This window comes from Salmo salar, chromosome ssa18 (assembly GCF_905237065.1).
Source record: "Salmo salar chromosome ssa18, Ssal_v3.1, whole genome shotgun sequence".
NCBI classification, from domain to species: domain Eukaryota; kingdom Metazoa; phylum Chordata; class Actinopteri; order Salmoniformes; family Salmonidae; genus Salmo; species Salmo salar.
Window position 1 is genome coordinate 73,343,514 of NC_059459.1, and position 22,633 is coordinate 73,366,146.

Genomic DNA, 22,633 nt, shown 5'->3' on the forward strand with positions numbered 1-22,633 from the left:
CTGAAGGTATCACATTCATCTGTACAAACAATAGTATGCAAGTATAAACACCATGGGACCACGCAGCCATCATACCGCTCAGGAAGGAGACGCGTTCTGTCTCCTAGAGATGAATGTACTTTGGTGAGAAAAGTGCAGATCAATCCCAGAACAGCAGCAAAGGACCTTGTGAAGATTCTGGAGGAAACGGGTACAAAAGTGTCTATATCCATAGTAAAACGAGTCCTATATCAACATAACCTGAAAGGCCGCTCAGCAAGGAAGAAGCCATTACTCCAAAACCGCCATAAAAAAGCCAGACTACAGTTTGCAACTGCACATGGGGACAAAGATCGTACTTTTTGGAGAAATGTCCTCTGGTCTGATGAAACAAAAAAAGAACTGTTTGGCCATAACAACCATCGTTATGTTTGTAGGAAAAAGGGGTAGACTTGCAAGCCGAAGAACACCATCCCAACCGTGAAGCACGGGGGTGGCAGCATCATGTTGTGGGGGTGCTTTGCTGCAGGAGGAACTGGTGCACTTCACAAAATAGATGGCATCATGAGGGAGGAAAATTATATGGATATATTGAAGCAACATCTCAAGACATCAGTCAGGAAGTTAAAGCTTGGTCGCAATTGGGTCTTCCAAATGGACAACAACCCCAAACATACTTCCAAAGTTGTGGCAAAATGGCTTAAGGACAACAAAGGCAATGTATTGGAGTGGCCATCACAAAGCCCTGACCTCAATCCTATAGAAAATGTGTGGGAAGAACTGAAAAAGTGTGTGCGAGCAAGGAGACCTACAAATCTGACTCAGTTACACCAGCTCTGTCAGGAGGAATGGGCCAACACTCACCCAACTTATTGTGGGAAGCTTGTGGAAGTCTACCCGAAATGTTTGACCCAAGTTAAACAATTTAAAGGCAATGCTACCAAATACTAGAGTATGTAAACGTCTGATCCACTGGGAATGTGATGAAAGTAATAAAAGCTGAAATAAATCATTCTCTCTACTATTATTCTGACATTTCACATTCTTTAAATAAAGTGGTTATCCTAACTGACCTAAAACAGGGATTTTTTACTCAGATTAAATGTCAGAAATTGTGCGAAACTGAGTATAAATGCATTTGTCTAAGGTATGTAAACTTCCAACTTCAACTGTATATGCCACCCCATCTGGTTTGTGCTTAGTGGGGCTATCATTTGTTTTTCAACAGGACAATGAGCTAACACACCTCCAGGCTGTCTAAGGGCAATTTGACCAAGAATGATAGTGATGGAGTACTGCATCAGATGACCTTGCCTCTACAATCACCCGACCTCAACCCAATTGAGATGGTTTGGGATGAGTTGGACCGCAGAGTGAAGGAAAAGCAGCCAACAAGTGCTCAGCATATGTGGGAACTCCTTCAAGAGACTGTTGGAAAAGCATTCCAGGTGAAGCTGGTTGAGAGAATGGCAAGAGTGTGCAAAGCTGTCAAAGGCAAAGGGTGGCTACTTTGAAGAATCTCAAATATACAAATCAAAATATATTTTAACACCTTTTTTGGTCACTACATGATTCCATATGTGTTCATTCATAGTTTGTCTTCACTATTATTCTACAATGTAGAAAATAGTAAAAATAAAGAAAACCCTGGAATGAGTATGTGTGTCTAAACTGGTGACTAGTATCATTTATTTCCTTGAGTTCCTTTGACCTTTGAAAATATTTACATAGCCTTGGTTGTTAAATAAACACAGTGAAAATATTTACATAGCCTTGGTTGTTAAATAAACACGCAGTAATTTATTCGACATACAGTAATGATTTTCAAATACAAAACAATTAACATTGTATGTTACTTTTTACAAACACATACGTCGCAAAGGTCTTAAAAGTCTGATTTATAGAATAGAAGAATACACATACAGCCATGTCACCTGTGGAGCGGTTGCCTCAAACATAAGCAGTAACACAAGCATGATAAACTTCCTAGGTTGGAAGAAACCGCTATATCAGGGTATTCAACCAGTACCGTACATGGAAATAATATTATTAAATATAGCTATATCAGACCTGCACGTGGTGTCAAGGTCCTTCAGAAGGATGTTCAGAGCCAGCCCCTCCTGTCCCGGCTGCAGGAAAGCCCTGAGACGCACCACCTCAGCACCGATACAGTCCAACGCACTCTGGATGAACTACACACGGACAAATACAGAGAGACACGGAGAGAGACCGAGAACGAGAGAGAGACAGTCAGTAGTGTAGGAAGGCCCTCAGCCCCCATACAATCCAACACCCTCTGAATGACCTAGAGGTCAGAGATCAAAAGGTCAAATTGAGTTTAGTTAGACAATGTTACTGAACTTTGAAAAGACTAGGGGCCTGTTAGAAATCTTGATTACCTCAAGGGAGGAAAGGAAAGACCTTAACAGGGCCTAGAGAGGTTTACTTTCTTCAGTAAAAGTGTTTTACCTTGATGTGATCAGCCAGCTGCACGGTGCAGTCTTCAGTCTGCTCAGCTAGGTGGATGCTGTACAGTTGCTGCAACATAAAACAGATTGGTACGTCAATCAAGGCCTCACACAATCTGGAGTTTTACTTATTCTTAACAAAATTGATGAGGCTTGTGTTTCATCAGTGTTGAGTTGACAGAGTCGGCACTGTCGAGAGTATAGCGTGTGGGCAAGTGTTTTCGTCTCTCCGTCAGGTGTGCCATCGAGTGCATATGAAGGGTGTGTGTGTGAACCCATGCGTGGTACTAACCTGGTAGTACTTGATGGCCTTGGTGAGAGGCTCCACGTGTACGGTCTCATCCAGCTGGTCTTTGTGCAGCAGGTCAATGAAGAAGTCTAGGGAACGCTCATGGACACTCATCTCTGAGTAGAGAGTCCCCATCTGCATATACACCTGCACACTGCAGCAGTTCAGCGCTCTAGGGGGAGAGAATATTTGATGGATGAAGTAAATGACACTACACTGACAACAGCCACAGGCGAGAGAAAGCAGACTGCTGAATGAGCTGGTACTATCTTTTGAAAGTAACATAGGGTATGTCAGATATACAATACACTTCCTCTTCCTAATTAAGACAAAGTTATTCAGAATCTATAAGATAACTCCTTCATGGTTTTCCTTACTATTTAGTAGTGGCAGAGAGAGACAGACACACTTGGCCTTACTGTTGGTATTTGTGCAGCGTGGCCTGTAGCAGGGTGAGAGAGTAGACCAGTCCTGAGGCGAAGCTGAGCTGTTCTCCAGGTGGTCCTCTCATCTTCACCCCAGTCCTCTCCACGGGGTTACCGTTCAGATCAAACTTCTCCTGGGCCTGCTTACTGATCAACTCAGCCTAGAGGCAGGGGGGGAAACATACATGTGGCATCTTGAAAACAGACAAATAAACAAGCAGACACACTCCTCGTTAAATGTTGAACCCGTCACTGTCCCATTCTCTCCCTGTACCTTGCAGATGAGTCTTGGTATGAGCAGCAGCACCAGGATACAGTCGTGGTCTCCTCCGTGACGCAGGAAGGAGTCGGGCATGAAGGATGTGAGGAGAGACACCTGTCTGTTGGCCTGGCCCACCTCCATCTTCCTCAGCTCCATCTCTATGGCCTGGAGACACACACATTATTTATCTGCAATAACGTCACACCTGTACATTTAACACTAAAATGCAATGCATGTTTCTCTGGGAACAAAAAGTACATCCGCAGACTGGTATGATGCTCCCAAAGTGTTGAATGGGACAGTTGGACCCCAAGCTGGGTCTTCACCAGAACCTGCTGCTCTGTGTTCCTTACCTTGGCGTAGGCCTTGGTCTCAGCGAACTTGATCTTGAAGTCAAACAGCTCAGCTGGTGGCTGCTGGACCTGCTCTGCGTTGGCATTCTGAGCACTGGTTAGTTCCTTGTTGGCATCCTAGACACACACACACACTTTAGATACAAACAACCAAAAGTAACCACTGTCACCTAACACCTTCCCCATTTTGCTTAAAAGGAATGTGTTCAGGAAGTTATTAAAACCCCAAAGTGTGACAAACAAGTTCACCTTTTCATTGTTTTAACTACTAAACATGCTTGTTAGTGTTTTTCAGTGTCATTTTTTGATTGCATGTTCTTTGACACTCCTCTGAAGTTGTGATTTCCAACCATACCTGCAGGCTGGCAGTGAGCTGGCGGTACATACCTGCAGGCTGGCAGTGAGCTGGCGGTACATACCTGCAGGCTGGCGGTACATACCTGCAGGCTGGCGGTACATACCTGCAGGCTGGCGGTACATACCTGCAGGCTGGCGGTACATACCTGCAGGCTGGCAGTGGGCTGGCGGTACATACCTGCAGGCTGGCAGTGAGCTGGCGGTACATACCTGCAGGCTGGCAGTGGGCTGGCGGTACATACCTGCAGGCTGGCAGTGGGCTGGCGGTACATACCTGCAGGCTGGCAGTGGGCTGGCAGTACCAACCTGCAGGCTGGCTGGCGGTACATACCTGCAGGCTGGCAGTGAGCTGGCGGTACATACCTGCAGGCTGGCTGGCGGTACATACCTGCAGGCTGGCTGGCGGTACATACCTGCAGGCTGGCAGTGAGCTGGCGGTACATACCTGCAGGCTGGCAGTGAGCTGGCGGTACATACCTGCAGGCTGGCGGTACATACCTGCAGGCTGGCGGTACATACCTGCAGGCTGGCGGTACATACCTGCAGGCTGGCAGTGGGCTGGCGGTACATACCTGCAGGCTGGCAGTGAGCTGGCGGTACATACCTGCAGGCTGGCAGTGGGCTGGCGGTACATACCTGCAGGCTGGCAGTGGGCTGGCGGTACATACCTGCAGGCTGGCAGTGGGCTGGCGGTACCAACCTGCAGGCTGGCTGGCGGTACATACCTGCAGGCTGGCAGTGAGCTGGCGGTACATACCTGCAGGCTGGCTGGCGGTACATACCTGCAGGCTGGCTGGCGGTACATACCTGCAGGCTGGCTGGCGGTACATACCTGCAGGCTGGCAGTGAGCTGGCGGTACATACCTGCAGGCTGGCAGTGGGCTGGCGGTACATACCTGCAGGCTGGCAGTGGGCTGGCGGTACCAACCTGCAGGCTGGCTGGCGGTACATACCTGCAGGCTGGCAGTGAGCTGGCGGTACATACCTGCAGGCTGGCTGGCGGTACATACCTGCAGGCTGGCTGGCGGTACATACCTGCAGGCTGGCAGTGAGCTGGCGGTACTTGTTGATGGTCTGCTGGTAGTCCGCTACAGTCTCCTGAGCAGCCTCCACTCTCTTCTGGGCCTCTCTCACCCTGGCCCCGTTCAGGTCCAACTGCTCCCTCAGCTCCATCTCTGTCTCTCGGCTGTTCTCCTGAAGCTCGTCATTCATCTCGTTGATCGCTTCCTGGAGGGGAGAGGTCAGGGTTGACGGGTTAGAGCAGCTATAGTTGTGTAGTGACGAGTGGACAGGGGTTTAGATGTAAAGTCATGCACAGACAGGGTTCAAACACAAAGGGTGTCTCTCCGTCTCTAAAACAGTCTCCTTGCCAATGCCGTGGACCCACATGAAGGGCAAACAGTTGACACAGAGTTGGTTATTCAAAACATACTAACAGAGTTGACTCAACAAATCGCTGACTACTCAAAGCATACAAAGTAACGGAGTTCACATGGATATCAAAGTTGATATTAAGGTAACAGGGTTGACATTAAGGTAACAGGGTTGACATTAAGGTAACAGGGTTGACATTAAGGTAACAGCGTTGACATTAAGGTAACAGCGTTGACATTAAGGTAACAGCGTTGACATTAAGGTAACAGCGTTGACAGGGGTATTGTTGATTGAACTCACCAGGTCAGTGACCGTCTCTCTCAGCTCTCTGACTTTCTCCTCTAGGTCCAGATTCCTCTCAGTTAGAGTCTCTACCATCTCCTCTGCCCCAAGAGCAGCATCCACCTAGGACACATATAACACAGTTTAACCCTAACACCATCCACCTAGGACACATATAACACAGTTTAACCCTAACACCATCCACCTAGGACACATATAACACAGTTTAACCCTAACACCATCCACCTAGGACACATATAACACAGTTTAACCCTAACACCATCCACCTAGGACACATATAACACAGTTTAACCCTAACACCATCCACCTAGGACACATATAACACAGTTTAACCCTAACACCATCCACCTAGGACACATATAACACAGTTTAACCCTAACACCATCCACCTAGGACACATATAACACAGTTTAACCCTAACACCATCCACCTAGGACACATATAACACAGTTTAACCCTAACACCATCCACCTAGGACACATATAACACAGTTTAACCCTAACACCATCCACCTAGGACATACAGTACCAGTCAAAAGTTTGGACACACCTACTCATTCAAGGGTTTTTCTTTATTTTCCACATTGTAGAATAATAGTGAAGACATCAAAACTATGAAATGACACATATGGAATAATGTAGAAAACTAAAAAAAAGTGTTAAATCCAAATATATTTTAGATTCAAAGTAGCCACCCTTTGCCTTGATGACAGCTTTGAACACTCTTAGCATTCGCTCAACCAGCTTCATGAGGAATGCTTTTGCAACAGTTTTGAAGGAGTTCCCACATAAGCTGAGCACTTGTTGGCTGCCTTTCCTGGCCTCTGCGGTCCAACTCATCCCAAACCATCTCAATTGGGTTGAGGGCAGGTGATTGTGGAGGCCAGGTCATCTGATCCAGCACTCCATCACTATCCTTCTTGGTCAGCTAAACAGTTGCTCTTAGCAAAAATGTGTTTGGAGCTACCGTTGTAGCTAATAGGCTATGTTAACAGTTTACACTTCCTTGTCCAATTAGATCCCGTGTGGCTCAGTTGGTAGAGCATGGCGCTTGCAACGCCATGCATGTGGGTTCGATTCCCACGGGGAAACAATATAAAAATGTATGCACTCCCTACTGTAAGTCCCTCTGGATATGAGCGTCCGCTAAATTACTAAAATGTAAATAATAATGTGGGCAGGTCAAAATAATGAAAAACGATCTACCAAAACTATTCATTTAAAAATGTTGATTACTTCTCTTTGCCCTTATCATTCACCTGATAAGACATGAAATGTATTTTTTTTGCTAAAGTATGATGAGGGTCCCTGGGTCGCCGGTATGCCAGGGAGGGCGTCCCTGGGTCGCCGGTATGCCAGGGAGGGCGTCCCTGGGTCGCCGGTATGCCAGGGAGGGCGTCCCTGGGTCGCCGGTATGCCAGGGAGGGCGTCCCTGGGTCGCCGGTATGCCTCGGTGGGGTTCCCTGAGCAAATAAAAGTTGAAGACCCCTGCTCTATATGAGCAACTGGCTAACCTGTTCCCTGAGCTCATCCATGGTGGGCTGACTGACTGGCTAACCTGTTCCCTGAGCTCATCCATGGTGGGCTGACTGACTGGCTAACCTGTTCCCTGAGCTCATCCATGGTGGGCTGACTGACTGGCTAACCTGTTCCCTGAGCTCATCCATGGTGGGCTGACTGACTGGCTAACCTGTTCCCTGAGCTCATCCATGGTGGGCTGACTGACTGGCTAACCTGTTCCCTGAGCTCATCCATGGTGGGCTGACTGACTGGCTAACCTGTTCACTGAGCTCATCCATGGTGGGCTGACTGACTGGCTAACCTGTTCACTGAGCTCATCCATGGTGGGCTGACTGACTGGCTAACCTGTTCCCTGAGCTCATCCATGGTGGGCTGACTGACTGGCTAACCTGTTCACTGAGCTCATCCATGGTGGGCTGACTGACTGGCTAACCTGTTCACTGAGCTCATCCATAGTGGGCTGACTGACTGGCTAACCTGTTCACTGAGCTCATCCATGGTGGGTTGACTGACTGGCTAACCTGTTCACTGAGCTCATCCATGGTGGGTTGACTGACTGGCTAACCTGTTCACTGAGCTCATCCATGGTGGGCTGACTGACTGGCTAACCTGTTCCCTGAGCTCATCCATGGTGGGCTGACTGACTGGCTAACCTGTTCACTGAGCTCATCCATGGTGGGCTGACTGACTGGCTGAACGACCAACTGACATGTTCTTTGAGGTCACTGACTGACTGACTAACCGACTGTCTGGTTGGCTGACCTGTTCTTTGAGCTCGTTGGTGGTGGCCTGGCTGACTAACTGACTGGCTGATGGACGGACTGGCTGACTGACACTATGGTTGACTGACATGTTCACTGACTGGCTGAATGACTGACTGGTTGACTGACCTGTTCTTTGAGCTCGTTGATAGTGGCCTGGCTGGCTGACTGACTGACCTGTTCTTTGAGCTCAATGATGGTGGCCTGTCGGACTGGCTGGCTGGCCTGTTCTTTGAGCTTGTTGATGGTAACCTAGTTGACTGGCTGAATCACTGACCGACCGACCTGTTCTTTTAGCTTGTTGATAAAGTCCTGGCTGGCTGTCTGGTTAACTGACTGGCTGACGGACAGACTGACTGACCTGCTATTTGAGCTCATTGATGGTGGCCTGACTGGCTGGCTGACCCATTCTTTAAGCTTGTTGATGGTAGCCTGACTGACTGGCTGACCCATTCTTTAAGCTTGTTGATGGTAGCCTGACTGACTGGCTGACCCATTCTTTAAGCTTGTTGATGGTAGCCTGACTGACTGGCTGACCCATTCTTTAAGCTTGTTGATGGTAGCCTGACTGACTGGCTGGCTGACCCATTCTTTGAGCTTGTTGATGGTAGCCTGACTGACTGGCTGACCCATTCTTTAAGCTTGTTGATGGTAACCTGACTGACTGGCTGGCTGACCCATTCTTTAAGCTTGTTGATGGTAGCCTGACTGACTGGCTGGCTGACCCATTCTTTAAGCTTGTTGATGGTAGCCTGACTGACTGGCTGACCCATTCTTTAAGCTTGTTGATGGTAGCCTGACTGACTGACTGGCTGACCCATTCTTTAAGCTTGTTGATGGTAGCCTGACTGACTGGCTGACCCATTCTTTAAGCTTGTTGATGGTAGCCTGACTGACTGGCTGGCTGACCCATTCTTTAAGCTTGTTGATGGTAGCCTGACTGACTGGCTGGCTGACCCATTCTTTAAGCTTGTTGATGGTAGCCTGACTGACTGGCTGGCTGACCCATTCTTTAAGCTTGTTGATGGTAACCTGACTGACTGGCTGGCTGACCCATTCTTTAAGCTTGTTGATGGTAGCCTGACTGACTGGCTGGCTGACCCATTCTTTAAGCTTGTTGATGGTAGCCTGACTGACTGGCTGACCCATTCTTTAAGCTTGTTGATGGTAGCCTGACTGACTGACTGGCTGACCCATTCTTTAAGCTTGTTGATGGTAGCCTGACTGACTGGCTGACCCATTCTTTAAGCTTGTTGATGGTAGCCTGACTGACTGGCTGGCTGACCCATTCTTTAAGCTTGTTGATGGTAGCCTGACTGACTGGCTGGCTGACCCATTCTTTAAGCTTGTTGATGGTAGCCTGACTGACTGGCTGGCTGACCCATTCTTTAAGCTTGTTGATGGTAGACTGACTGACTGGCTGGCTGACCCATTCTTTAAGCTTGTTGATGGTAGCCTGACTGACTGGCTGGCCCATTCTTTAAGCTTGTTGATGGTAGCCTGACTGACTGGCTGACCTATTCTTTAAGCTTGTTGATGGTAGCCTGACTGACTGGCTGACCCATTCTTTAAGCTTGTTGATGGTAGCCTGACTGACTGGCTGACCCATTCTTTGAGCTTGTTGATGGTAGCCTGACTGACTGGCTGACCCATTCTTTAAGCTTGTTGATGGTAGACTGACTGACTGGCTGACCCATTCTTTAAGCTTGTTGATGGTAGCCTGACTGACTGGCTGACCCATTCTTTAAGCTTGTTGATGGTAGCCTGACTGACTGGCTGGCTGACCCATTCTTTAAGCTTGTTGATGGTAGCCTGACTGACTGGCTGGCTGACCCATTCTTTAAGCTTGTTGATGGTAGCCTGACTGACTGGCTGGCTGACCCATTCTTTAAGCTTGTTGATGGTAGACTGACTGACTGGCTGGCTGACCCATTCTTTAAGCTTGTTGATGGTAGCCTGACTGACTGGCTGACCCATTCTTTAAGCTTGTTGATGGTAGCCTGACTGACTGGCTGGCTGACCCATTCTTTAAGCTTGTTGATGGTAGCCTGACTGACTGGCTGACCCATTCTTTAAGCTTGTTGATGGTAGCCTGACTGACTGGCTGGCTGACCCATTCTTTAAGCTTGTTGATGGTAGCCTGACTGACTGGCTGACCCATTCTTTAAGCTTGTTGATGGTAGCCTGACTGACTGGCTGGCTGACCCATTCTTTAAGCTTGTTGATGGTAGCCTGACTGACTGGCTGACCCATTCTTTAAGCTTGTTGATGGTAGCCTGACTGACTGGCTGGCTGACCCATTCTTTAAGCTTGTTGATGGTTGCCTGACTGACTGGCTGACCCATTCTTTAAGCTTGTTGATGGTAGCCTGACTGACTGACTGGCTGACCCATTCTTTGAGCTTGTTGATGGTAGCCTGACTGACTGGCTGGCTGACCCATTCTTTAAGCTTGTTGATGGTAGCCTGACTGACTGGCTGACCCATTCTTTAAGCTTGTTGATGGTAGCCTGACTGACTGGCTGGCTGACCCATTCTTTAAGCTTGTTGATGGTAGCCTGACTGACTGGCTGACCCATTCTTTAAGCTTGTTGATGGTAGACTGACTGGCTGGCTGACCCATTCTTTAAGCTTGTTGATGGTAGCCTGACTGACTGGCTGGCTGACCCATTCTTTAAGCTTGTTGATGGTAGCCTGACTGACTGGCTGACCCATTCTTTAAGCTTGTTGATGGTAGCCTGACTGACTGGCTGACCCATTCTTTAAGCTTGTTGATGGTAGCCTGACTGACTGGCTGGCTGACCCATTCTTTAAGCTTGTTGATGGTAGCCTGACTGACTGGCTGGCTGACCCATTCTTTAAGCTTGTTGATGGTAGCCTGACTGACTGGCTGACCCATTCTTTAAGCTTGTTGATGGTAGCCTGACTGACTGGCTGGCTGACCCATTCTTTAAGCTTGTTGATGGTAGCCTGACTGACTGGCTGACCCATTCTTTAAGCTTGTTGATGGTAACCTAGCCCCCCCCCCGGCTAACTGACTAACTGACTGGCTGACAAACTGGTTGACTGACTGACCTTCAGCTCATCGATGGTGGCCTGGCTGACTGACCTGCTCCTTCAACTCATCGATGGTGGCCTCAGCCTGCTTCATCTCCTCCTGTAGTTTCTCCTTCTGGGTCCTCAGAGTCTCCAGCTCTCCATTCTTCTTCTCCATTTGCTTCTGCAGCTTCACGTGCTCCTGCTTCTCAGACGACGACAGGTCACGCATCCTGAGGGAGGGGAACAAATAGTTATGTTAGAGATCAAACTAAAGGGAAACATTTAAGACCCAGATTAAGTGCAGTCCTGCACTAGAAACCACTTCTAATGGAGATTCTCCACTGAGCAGGCTTTTTAGTCCAGGACTAGGCTTAATTTGTGTCCAGGAAACTGCCCCAAGAAGTGACAGACAAATCATCTTGAGCAAATCCTGAAGGGAAAAGACACCCAGTGTACCCATACGGGGCACTAGATCTGAATGAAACATCATGTAACGGATGAGACAGTTTGTTCAACATTTTTACTTTTCAAGAAATAAAACCATAACCCATTTTATTTTTAGTTTGAAGTACACGCACCTGACCAGAGCATCTTTCAACCTGCTGTTCTGCTCCTCCAGCTGCTTTACGTGGTAACTAGAGGCAGCTCCGTCGGAACCTGGAGAAGCAGGTTAGGTTTCAACTTTGCCAAGCAATACTGGATAAGTCCTTGTCAAATATATGATTGCTATTTTTTTTTTTTTTATATAAAGACAGTGGGATCCGAAATGATTGACACCCTTGATAAAAATGAACAATAATGACTGTATAAAATAAATCATTTAAATACTGCGCTATAGTGTATGCAAAAAGTTCTTGTTGAACAATATATTTTTTCTCAATAAAAAGGTAGGGACCAAAATTATTGACACCCCTAAAGATTAGAAATAAAGTAGTCAAAAGTGTACTATTTGGTCCCATATTCCTAGCACGGAATGACTACATCAAGCTTGTGACTCTACAAACTCGGATGCATTTACATGTCGTTATGGTTTCATTTCAATTTATTTTGAGTCCAATAGAAATTAAATGGTAAATAATGTATTGTGCCATTGGAGTCAGTTTTATCATAAGAATGTTTCTGAACACTGCTACATTAATGTGGATGCTACCATTACAGATAATCCTGAATGAATCGTGAAAAATGATGAGTGAGAAAGTTAAAGGGTCAAAGATCATACCCCCAAGACATGCTAACCTGTCACCATTACAATAACAGGAGAGGTTAGCATGTTTTGGGGGTATGATCTTTGACCCTCTGTATGGGATGAGATACCATAAATAGAGCAGCCTTCTATAGCAACTCACTACTAGTGACCTCTAACCTTTTTCCTCAACCTCGTGTTTAATGATCTCCAGGTCCATGGTGAGTTCCTCCACCTTCTCCTTCAGCGACTCCACCTCCACCTGCAGGCTTTCGGACCGCTCCTCGGCCATCTCCTTGTCCAGGGTGGCCATCTCGATGGCGTCCGCCGTGTCTGACATCTCCTCCATATAGCGGTCCTTGGCCTCCAATGCCTCCCGGGCGTCCTGAGAGAGGAACATTAGTGTAAATCTCACATGTGTGTGTGAACAGAGTCAGACGAAATACGCGAAAAAATCCAGAATGACAAGAGTGGACGTCATTAGCAATGTCAATCTAACCAAAGCTAAAACTAGGTACCCGACAACAGACTTCCATACTTGGTACAGCGTTACATAAGCGATTACCTTTTAATTATCCTAGGTTAATGACTACCAGTTTGTTACTTGAAGTCTTGCCAAGTACTGTGATTTAATAAGAGAAGTGGACAGAAACCCCAACAGAAGTGTGAAGGTTGTGTACTCATTTCAAAAAGGTGACTACCATAGAGGTTAATCATTCATGTTTCTGGTGTGTACTGTACCTTCTTGGCCTCTTTGAGTTGTTTCTGCAGGTCAGTCTGCTGCTCCTGCATCTTGGTCTTCCACTCCTGGAGCTGCTCCAGCTGAATCTTGTGTTTCTCCAGCTCCTTCAGCTTGACCTGAATAATCATTGTAAATATGAATAAATAATAATAATACAAGTTATTACATGACATATTTATAAAAAATTATCAACTTTAGATGTCTTTATATTTGTATAGCACAACTCATACAGAGACAGCCAGTCAAGGTGCTGTATATAATAACAAGATAATAAATAGATGATTAAAAAAGACAAAGACCTTGTCCTCCGCCCGCTTCATCTTCAGGGTCTCCAGCTTCTCCTCTAGGTCCTTCACCTGGCCACGCAGAGACTCCTCCTCCTGGGAAGACAGAGAGGTTAAGGTGAGAAGGTGAACACATCAGGGAAGACAAAGAGAGAAAGGGGGGGAAGAACGAATAGGAAGGGATGGGGGGGGGGCATTGAGAGAGGGGATAGTGGACATCTCAAAGCAACCAGAGACGTTAGAACCCACATTCCAAAAAAAAACCTCAAAGCTCCAATACATGCTCCCACCACCAAGAACCGTGTCTGGAGTAAACTCCTTTACTCAGTAATATTAACCCAAAGAAACTCTGCCCTCTGTTGGCATGCAGGGGAAGTGCAGTGGTAGAGAGGCTGAGGAGTAACACCCTATGATCTCTGGATAGGTCCCAAATGGCACCCTATTCTCTATTAAGCAGTGCACTATATAGGGAATAGGATGCCATTTGGGGCAACCACAGTTTGTTAGTCAACAACATGCCCAGACCAGATAAGCATGCGTTCAGATACTGTTACCCTACCTGCTTTGATGCAGGAGGCTCAGCCTGTTTACAACGACAACATGGATGGAACACAACAGTCAACAGACAACAAATGAGGAAACACAATGGATGGAGGTGATATCATGGTGGAGCTGGGCGATGCGGACAAAAAGACACAATCACGATAAACTGACTGAATCAATACAACAAATAAAATGATAGGTTTAGAATAATGTGCACCAGCTTCTGTTGTTACCCTTCAAACTACTACTGCTAATTTCAATGTTGTAGCCTTCAACGGCCGACGGTCCATAAAGATGGAGGAATTCAGATATGACATCATTGTTTTTAGCACCACCCACAGAGTTCTTAAACTACGGCGCGCGACATGGCTCAATGTGCCAGTAAATATATATATTTATTTTATTGCCGGCGTCTTAAAGCTTTGGGATCATGTACACGGTGCCAATGACCATACAAATAAATAGTAACGGAGAGCAATGAACAACACTGCAAACTTAGCAAAACAAGGAATGTGTGGTAAGTACATGGGGGCCGCCATCTTCATGCACTGTCGCCATTATCCCAACAATCACCCCATATTAGCAAACTTAATTTCAAACTTCACTTTTCTGTAGAATAGGCAAATTATTGTAATGAACGATGTCATCAAAACATCCTCAATAAGTGGTCTGTGTCGATAATTTTTTCGCTTTATCGTCTCAGATCTATATAAATGACATATCAGGCTGCAGGCTTTTGTTCCAGCCCAGTAGTAAACACATCCAACAACGTATCACTGTTATGATAATGGAGTGTTTTCTTTCTGTGCTAGACCAAAAAGCTCCCCAGAACCTAAGGTAATGATCTGATTGGCCACGGGGGGTTGTGGACTGACCTTGCTAGGGGTGGCGGGGGGTGGAGCTCCGGACGTGGCGGGGGTGCCGCTGGGCAGGGGGACGACAGGAGCCCCCAGCGCACCCTTGGAAGACAGGCTGCCCTCGCTGACATCCTCCCTGGACCGAGAGCTGGACAGCCCGATGGCCCGGGGAGCCTGGAGAGGTGGGAGGTAGAGAGAGGTGGGGGATGGGGTGGAGGTAGAGAGAGGTGGGGGAGAGGGTGGAGGTAGAGAGAGGGTGGAGGTAGAGAGAGGTGGGGGGAGGGGGCAGAGGGTGGAGGTAAAGAGAGAGGTGGAGGTAGAGAGAGGTAGAGAGGTGGAGGTAGAGAGAGGTAGAGGTAGAGAGAGGTGGAGGTAGAGAGAGGTGGGGGGTGGAGGAGGGTGAGAGGTGGGGGGGTGGGTGAGGGTGGAGGAGGGAGAGAGGTGGGGGGGTGGGCAGAGGGTGGAGGAGGGAGAGAGGTGGGCAGAGGGTGGAGGAGGGAGAGGGGTGGGCAGAGGGATAGAGGTGGGGGAGGGGGGGCAGAGGGTGGAGGAGGGAGAGGGTTGGGGGGGGGGCAGAGGGTGGAGGAGGGAGAGAGGCGAAGAAAAGATAGAAAGAGAAAGGGGAGCGAGAGAGAACAGGAAGAGGGAGAAATACAAGTTAAATACATGTAAAAGAGAACTACATCTGTGAGACCGTACCATTACCTGTTAATCCCAATGACCATAAACACAGACTGCTCCCGGAACTGAACACAGAAACTTTCCACCCAGAGCCCAGGTGAACTCCAGTAAACCCGTATTTAAGTGAAACCTTCAGTGGTGAGCAAATACCACACCCAGTGCCATATAAGTCACCCTTTACTGTGCTCATCTGGCCTACTCTAAAAAGTAGCAACAGTGCACAAGGAACTGGCCAGGTGAACTGAACTGTCTGTAAAAGGGTGAACTCTGGTTTTAGGGGCACTACTACAGTAGTAAGTTACTGCTTCACATTTTGTGGGGATTTTGGTTTAAAATTACTAAAACTAACTACGCTGTCGTTTTTCCAGTTGTTGCAGTGAATTTGACCTTTGACCAATAACCAGAATGACCAGAGTTCACCCCTCCAGGACCAGAGTTGATCTCTCCCAGGGGAGTCAGGTGGTATGAGGCCTGGAACGTACCATGAGGAGGGAGGGGAGGGAGCTGGAGGAGGAGAGACGACCTGGAGTATTCCACTGTTGTATGAGAGTAGACTGTTAGGGGTTGAAGAGCTGTCTACTGCTGTTCTCTCTTCCTGAGGGAATCTTCTAGAACAACTTTATACACTCTGCTGTGTTAGGGGTTGAAAAGCCATCTACTGCTGTTCTCTCTTCCTGAGGGAATCTTCTAGAACAACTTTATACACTCTACTACTCTCACATTCTATAGTTAGGCCTAAACAGATACACACACCATGTACTGACGTGTGACATACTCTCATGTCAAATACTGACTGTTGACTTCTATCTCAGTCTATGACGTTAAACTGAAGCAGGAGATCTCCCACTCTAAAACATCATTCCTTTTCCAGACTGTGGTGAGCTACTTTCCTACATCTTCCATATTCATGAGCTTATCAACATTCCATTGCTCTAATCTACCTCAGGACGTACTGCTGTGACATCACAAGGACGACACGATCTACAGTAGGAATGGACAGGTGGGCTCTTCTTTAACGCAACCCTGTTACCACACCGTCTGCTGTTCATAACAAGCTCACCTTGGTGCTACGACGGGTGACGGACTGGAGGAGGAGGAGGAAGAGGAGGAAGAGGAGGAGGGTATAGTAGCGGCGGAGGATAGAGAACACACACACACAGGCCCAGCAGAGACGGCGAAGGGCAGTAGTTAGCAGGGCAGAGAGGCAGAAACACACAGGGTTAATATTAGTCAAAACACACTGATATATCCCTCTCCAGCAGGCTGGACTGCTGTGTTACTGAATTCCTCGTAATCACTTAAAGGAAAACTCCACCCAAAAACTCTTAGTATTTGCTTCATTACTTCATTGTTGACATACAGAAATACAGCCGGTTTGACGCATTTTGAGTCATATGATGCAACTTCCGGCTGTATTTCTGTATTATGAAAGTTACATATCTTGAAAACGTCATTGCTGACCTGCAAAACATTTTTGAACTATATCAACTATTGACTAATCAAACAAATACCAAAAGAGAGTTTTTGGGTGGAATTTTTCATTAAGTCTTTGTGCAAGTATGAAGTTTGTGCTGATAACCACTACTTTTAAAAACTGAGGTGACGTACTGTAGTTAATATATAAGTGGGTGAAGTTGATGTTAAAAAGTATATAACATGACTTAAAATAAGTCAACAACAACAAAAAATCCCAAGTGAAGTCGAGGCAAAAACAAGACGCATCACAATGCAAGCAAGAACACACTTGAGTCTGAAACTTAAAAATGAACCTAACAGCCAGAACATGGAACATCATGCTCCTAAATGTGTCATGGAACCAAAGTGAAAACGCAACAAAAATGTACGGTGACATGAAACACCCATGTGATCCATTAGCAGTACACAGTCCAAAAGACGAACTACAGAAAAGCTATGACAGGCCAAAAATATTACCCTGAACAGCCCAATTCAAAAGAAAACGTGACAAGCAAACAACCACCGTGGCAAAGTAGGTGAGCATAGTTTTAAATATCTATACCTTCTTGGAAATGGGCGTCTGTAATGGTATTTGGGGGAAAAGGAGAGAGGAGAGAGGGAAGTAGATAAGAGGGAAGAGGTCAGGTAGGTCACTTGGAGGGAGAGAAAAGGAGAGGAGAGGGATGGAAATCGCTCTGAAACAAAGGTCTGTATTTTTACTGTACCTGTTTGACTGATTTTGGAATCTCAGGCATGTCTGAAGATAAAAACAGAAAGAACAGATCATATGTTATTATAAACACACACATTAACCATTTATAAACTACTTCTAAACCCTTTAGAAATACTTTAAGTGGACCGTAATATAAAGTGTTACAGTAGCTAGGTTTCCATCCGATTGGCAACAGATTTTCATGCGAATATTCTATATCTGTTTATCAACAATACGCGCATTTCCCAACCAAAGACGAGTTTCCATCAAATGGACTTGTTGGGGATTAAAAGGCTGTGGGTGATGACGTAGTGCACATAACATTTACTTCTGCGCTTTAATTCCCGTGTAGTGAATAAAAAAGTTAAATGGTTTTCCATCGCATTTTCAACTCTACTGATGGTTCTCTCATTCAAAACAAAAAAAGGCATTATATAGTGAGTGTGCCCACTCTGGTATTGACATGTGCTCCTTAGCCAACAACTGTCAGATACGGTGTGGGTATAGCCTACATGATGAGATTATTATGGATATGGAATGGAAAGGAGCATCACAAGGTCACCACCTTGCCCATTCACCACCGTGTGAAATTCATCACTTATTTCATCTGTAGTCTAATGAACTGCATGCTTTCCCAGCGAGTCGTAGTGGGAGGACCACACAACATGTCATCGCGTGACTCCAAGTTCACTTCCATATGATGGTTATTATATCAATATTTGTGCATCTTAAGCGTTTCTGCAGACAATTCTCTCATAATGATTTTTACCAACAGAAAAAGATCCCACCTTGTCTAGCGTATTTAGTTTTGTGGACATTTGGAAAGTTAACTGACACGTTTTCTGTTTCCATCAGGCCTGTCATGACATTTTTTATCCAACATGTACTTTACTCGCATAAAAAGGTTGGATGGAAACCTGGTTAGTGTTGTCTTTATGATTGCAGCCTAAAGATCAGTGCCATGTTATCCAGGGTTGGGGAGAATTTCAATTCAGGAAGTTAACAGAAATTTCAAAAAATTATCCTCATAGAGAAGCATTGAGGACAATTAGAATTTCAGTTTACTTACTGAATTGACTGAATTGAAATGAAATTAACCCCAACGCTATCTGAGGCCATGTAAATGAAGGCTACAGCTTTGTTATTCTGCTCACCTTTCTGCTTGGACAGGAACTTGGCAGTGGACGACTCTGGGATGTCTGGAGAGGTGACACCATCTTCCACTAGCTGGATCTGATAAGGAGAGAGGGAGACGGGTTCAATACACCAGTCTATTACTCTTCCACAATGTGTGTGTCACAGTTAGAGAGAGTGTCTGTGTGTGTGTCACAGTTAGATAGAGTGTCTGTGTGTGTGTCACAGTTAGAGAGAGTGTCTGTGTGTGTGTCACAGTTAGAGAGAGTGTCTGTGTGTGTGTCACAGTTAGAGAGAGTGTCTGTGTGTGTGTCACAGTTAGAGAGAGTGTCTGTGGTATGGCGTATTAGCTTAGTTACCTGGGACTGGCGCACAAAGATGCCGCAGTTCTCGTCACACTGGAAGTATCTCTTCCCCTGGACCGTGCCATCATTCTTGCCCTTGGGCTCGTCCAGGATCACACCCACCCACTTGCCCGTGGCAAAGAGTGTGGCGCCCACATACGCCACCGTGCCACGCTGGCCCTTACCGATCACCTCCACCACCGAGCCCACCTTGGCAGGCTTGCCTCCCCCGTCCGCACTCATCTTGCTCAGGAGGGGGCTGCCGGAGATCTGGGGTGAGGGGGTGGAGAGAGAGAACATAGTTTAGGACAGAGGACCTTGTGACTGCTGTTGACACTGCCGGTGTTAGTCTACAGCCTCACCTAGGGTTTGATTTTGTTGTGATCTTTGCACTTCTCTGTGTGCCTGGAAATCTGTCATTTATCCACAGACAAGAAACAATGACAACTGAGTTCTTGGTGAGATCTAAGATAAAACATTTGAACATCGGATTTTCCACAACAACAAAGTGAAGCATGCAAACATGTTTTTATTGATGACAACATTCCATGCCATCAACTCGGCCATCAGACTCGCCACTAATGCTCCTTATAGGACACATCACTGACCTCTATACTCCTCTGTAAACTGGTCATCTCTGTAAACAGGTCGCAAGACCACTGGTTGATGGTTATTTATAAAACCCTCTTAGGCCTCACTCCCCCCCATCTTCGATATCTACTGCAGCCCTCATACTCCACATACAACACCCATTCTGCCAGTCACATTTTGTTAAAGGTTCCCAAAGCACACACATCCCTGGGTCGCTCCTCTTTTCAGTTCGCTGCAGATAGCAACTGGAACGAGCTGCAACAAACACTCAAACTGGACAGTTTTGTCTCCATCTCTTCATTCAAAGACTTAATCATGAACACTCTTATTGACAGTTGTGGCTGCTTTGCGTGATGCATTGTTGTCTCTACCTTCTTGCCCTTGGTGCTGTTGTCTGTGCCCAATAATGTTTGTATCATGTTTTGTGCTGCTACCATGTTGTGTTGCTACCATGTTGTTGTCATGTGGTGTTGCTGCCATGCTGTGTTGTCATGTGTTGCTGCCATGCTGTGTTGTTGCCATGCTGTGTTGTTGTCTTAGCTCTCTCTTTATGTACTGTTGTGCGTTTTGTCATATATTTGTATTTTTAATCCCAGCCCCAGTCCCCGCGGGAGGCATTTTGCCTTTTGGTAGGCCGACATTGTAAATAAGAATTTGTTCTTAACTGACTTGCCTAGTTAAATAACTAGGCCTAGTTCACAGACTGACAGAAAGAGGCTGAGAGGGAAAATGGCTGATATAGGCCTATTCCACAACAAGTACTAGAAACAAACAACATATTGATGATATATCCATTAGGTCTAGTTCCGTCTTCTGAATGTCAACTAGCTGACTCTTCACTAGCTAGGCCATATAGACACACGGCCAGCTGACTCATGCTAGCTAGGCCACAGACAGCCTGAGGACAGAGCAGTCACACACCCAGTCATATGGTTACAGCAGACTGTAACCATTACTGCCGGTAGACACACAGACAGTACCGCTCAGTCTACCCACACTGAGGAAATCTTTGAGAAATGGTCAAAATGGGCCATGGAGGAACATGGCAAACATTATATGTGGGTCTTCAGGGAGGCAATGCCATGTGAGAGGAGACCTGATTAGCTGTAGCTTGCCTAATAGATATAGTCCGAAAGGCAGACAACTGGGAGGAGTAGCCGGGATCATGGCAGGAATGGTGTTAGTCAGAAACTAGAAACAAAAGAAGTAGAAACTGAGCTCTTATGTCATAACACCGGAACATCCAGGAAATGCCATTGGAATAGTCTACCCTTCCTTCCTAACCGTGACTTCTTCAGCTGAAGTGGTGAACAGATCATGGAGCCACAACATGCTATTTCATCATCATCACCGAAATCATCATCTTCAGCACCGTGCTGCATGGCCTGCATTGTGAGTATACACATATTTATCCTAAATTCTTTGCCAGCAGAATGAACAAGAAAACTGCTCTTGATACAGTTCTGTTCTCCAATGTGGCACCACTAAAAATGGTTGACGCAAGTATAAAATCAAAAGTAGCCTATAGACAATCACTAGCCTTAGGTAAAATAACTGACTGTTGCTGTTTGTCCGTTCAATCAAATCAACTCATATGTAGGAACTTGTTTAGTCTTAGACAGAATATCAGATAGGACTCACCAAGCTACCCCGGCCCATTGCCAGGACGGCCACGGAATGCCGCCTGCACATTCCTGCCATATTGACTTGTTGCCTTATTTATCCGCAAAATAACAACAGTATCAAACAGTGTAAGCTTTTCCATCTATCCTCCTAGCTTCTCTCACTATCCTTCTGAGAGGAAGTGTTTGTGACAGAGACAGGGGAGGAGTGAGGAGGGTCTCTGGCAGGGGAAGCTATTAGTGATGCTTCACCTTCAGCAACCATCACAACTCTAAATGAGCTTGTGTACTTCTCCCGAATCCCAGCAAGTACGCAATAACATTGTCGTCTCCAGCTGTAGCAGCTAGATTATGGGAAAACAGAAAATAATCTTGCCATAACAATACCTGACAAAACACTAGTAGGGCCTGATATGGACCTCTGTACTGAAAGAAGAACATCACTCAGTCAGTGAGAAAGGGTGTGTTTCTGATTATGCTCATATCAGCACTTGACTGTCACCAATAGAAATTATCATCCTCTTTTTCAGGAGTATCTACTTCAGAGGTTGTCAGTGTCATCTTGCCCTGTAAAATCAGGTGAAAGTGTCATCCAGCACAAACATTATGACAGTTGGCAAGCTAAAATAGCTAGCTAGCCAGCCAGGTTAGGTGGTTAACTTTTGCCAACTAACTTAGTTAGCTAACGCTAGTTGGTTACTAAGCTAGCTAACTGTGGTGTGTTCCGCGTCAGTCAAAAATCTGATTGTAATGTTAGCTAACGTTAGGTACCTCGAGCAAGCAAATTAGCTAGCTAACTACTCTGAAAAATGTATATTCATACAGTTTTCCCATAGAAAGAAGCAGTGACGGTGGCGAGTTAACGTTAACTAAAATACTTTGCTAGCTAACGTTAAATCAACAATACATTTCATTGTAGCTAGTAACGCTAGCTAGCGAACGTTAGATTTCTAGCTAACGTTACACTAGATGCGAAGTGTTAGCCTAACAGTCAATAATCTTGAGAAGCTAGATAACGTTAGCAAACTTCTTCCACCTACCTACAAATTGACAAAGTTAGGTTTGGTATGATGTTCCAAAATAACTTGTTGGTTAAACGGAAGAAAAATATACAGGTAAAGGTCAGTTAGCAAATTGCCTATAATAAGCTATAATAAGAACCGTCCACCCACACCAACTTCCGGTGCTTTTTTCTCATTATAAATCGTCTACTTCCGATTCTTCTGACAAAAGTGAAATTTGTATTAATTGGAATTACGTTACAGAAGTTCCAATAGCAATGGCCAATACATAATACATTTCAAACATCAGTACACGATATCACATAAACAAACGAATATATTCCAAGCGCCCACAC

The 22,633-nt window shown here is 46.0% G+C and overlaps 2 protein-coding genes across 13 annotated transcripts in view; one reads left to right on the top strand and one right to left on the bottom strand.

Annotated features, from left to right (window-relative positions):
* Nucleotides 1–22,464, bottom strand: part of LOC106577911 (dynactin subunit 1) — a 35,791-nt gene extending 13,327 nt beyond the window's left edge. The window contains exons 1-23 of one of the 12 annotated variants that reach the window (XM_045701514.1): nt 22,317–22,464; nt 19,426–19,476; nt 19,079–19,333; nt 18,740–18,818; nt 17,599–17,630; nt 17,436–17,453; nt 16,479–16,502; nt 15,901–15,954; nt 14,756–14,911; nt 13,897–13,920; nt 13,353–13,433; nt 13,053–13,169; nt 12,492–12,696; nt 11,707–11,785; nt 11,199–11,358; nt 5,808–5,912; nt 5,169–5,360; nt 3,777–3,893; nt 3,436–3,588; nt 3,156–3,322; nt 2,740–2,908; nt 2,449–2,517; nt 2,050–2,171 (exon numbers count right to left, since the gene is read on the bottom strand). In XM_045701514.1, the coding sequence (XP_045557470.1) occupies nt 2,050–2,171; nt 2,449–2,517; nt 2,740–2,908; nt 3,156–3,322; nt 3,436–3,588; nt 3,777–3,893; nt 5,169–5,360; nt 5,808–5,912; nt 11,199–11,358; nt 11,707–11,785; nt 12,492–12,696; nt 13,053–13,169; nt 13,353–13,433; nt 13,897–13,920; nt 14,756–14,911; nt 15,901–15,954; nt 16,479–16,502; nt 17,436–17,453; nt 17,599–17,630; nt 18,740–18,818; nt 19,079–19,306 (2,351 nt within the window). In that variant the 5' untranslated portion in view covers nt 19,307–19,333; nt 19,426–19,476; nt 22,317–22,464. Of the gene's footprint in view, nt 1–2,049; nt 2,172–2,448; nt 2,518–2,739; nt 2,909–3,155; nt 3,323–3,435; nt 3,589–3,776; nt 3,894–4,279; nt 5,132–5,168; nt 5,361–5,807; nt 5,913–11,198; nt 11,359–11,706; nt 11,786–12,491; nt 12,697–13,052; nt 13,170–13,352; nt 13,434–13,896; nt 13,921–14,755; nt 14,912–15,900; nt 15,955–16,478; nt 16,503–17,435; nt 17,454–17,598; nt 17,631–18,739; nt 18,819–19,078; nt 19,334–19,425; nt 19,477–22,316 lie in introns of those variants that run through there. The other 11 variants (XM_045701513.1, XM_045701515.1, XM_045701517.1 and 8 more) reach the window with 11 other exon arrangements.
* Nucleotides 20,706–22,633, top strand: part of LOC106577912 (tudor domain-containing protein 7B) — a 41,657-nt gene continuing 39,729 nt past the window's right edge. Inside the window, exon 1 of the mRNA XM_014156361.2 lies at nt 20,706–21,046. Coding sequence (XP_014011836.2) covers nt 20,972–21,046 — 75 coding nt within the window. The 5' untranslated portion in view covers nt 20,706–20,971. The remainder of the gene's footprint in view (nt 21,047–22,633) is intronic.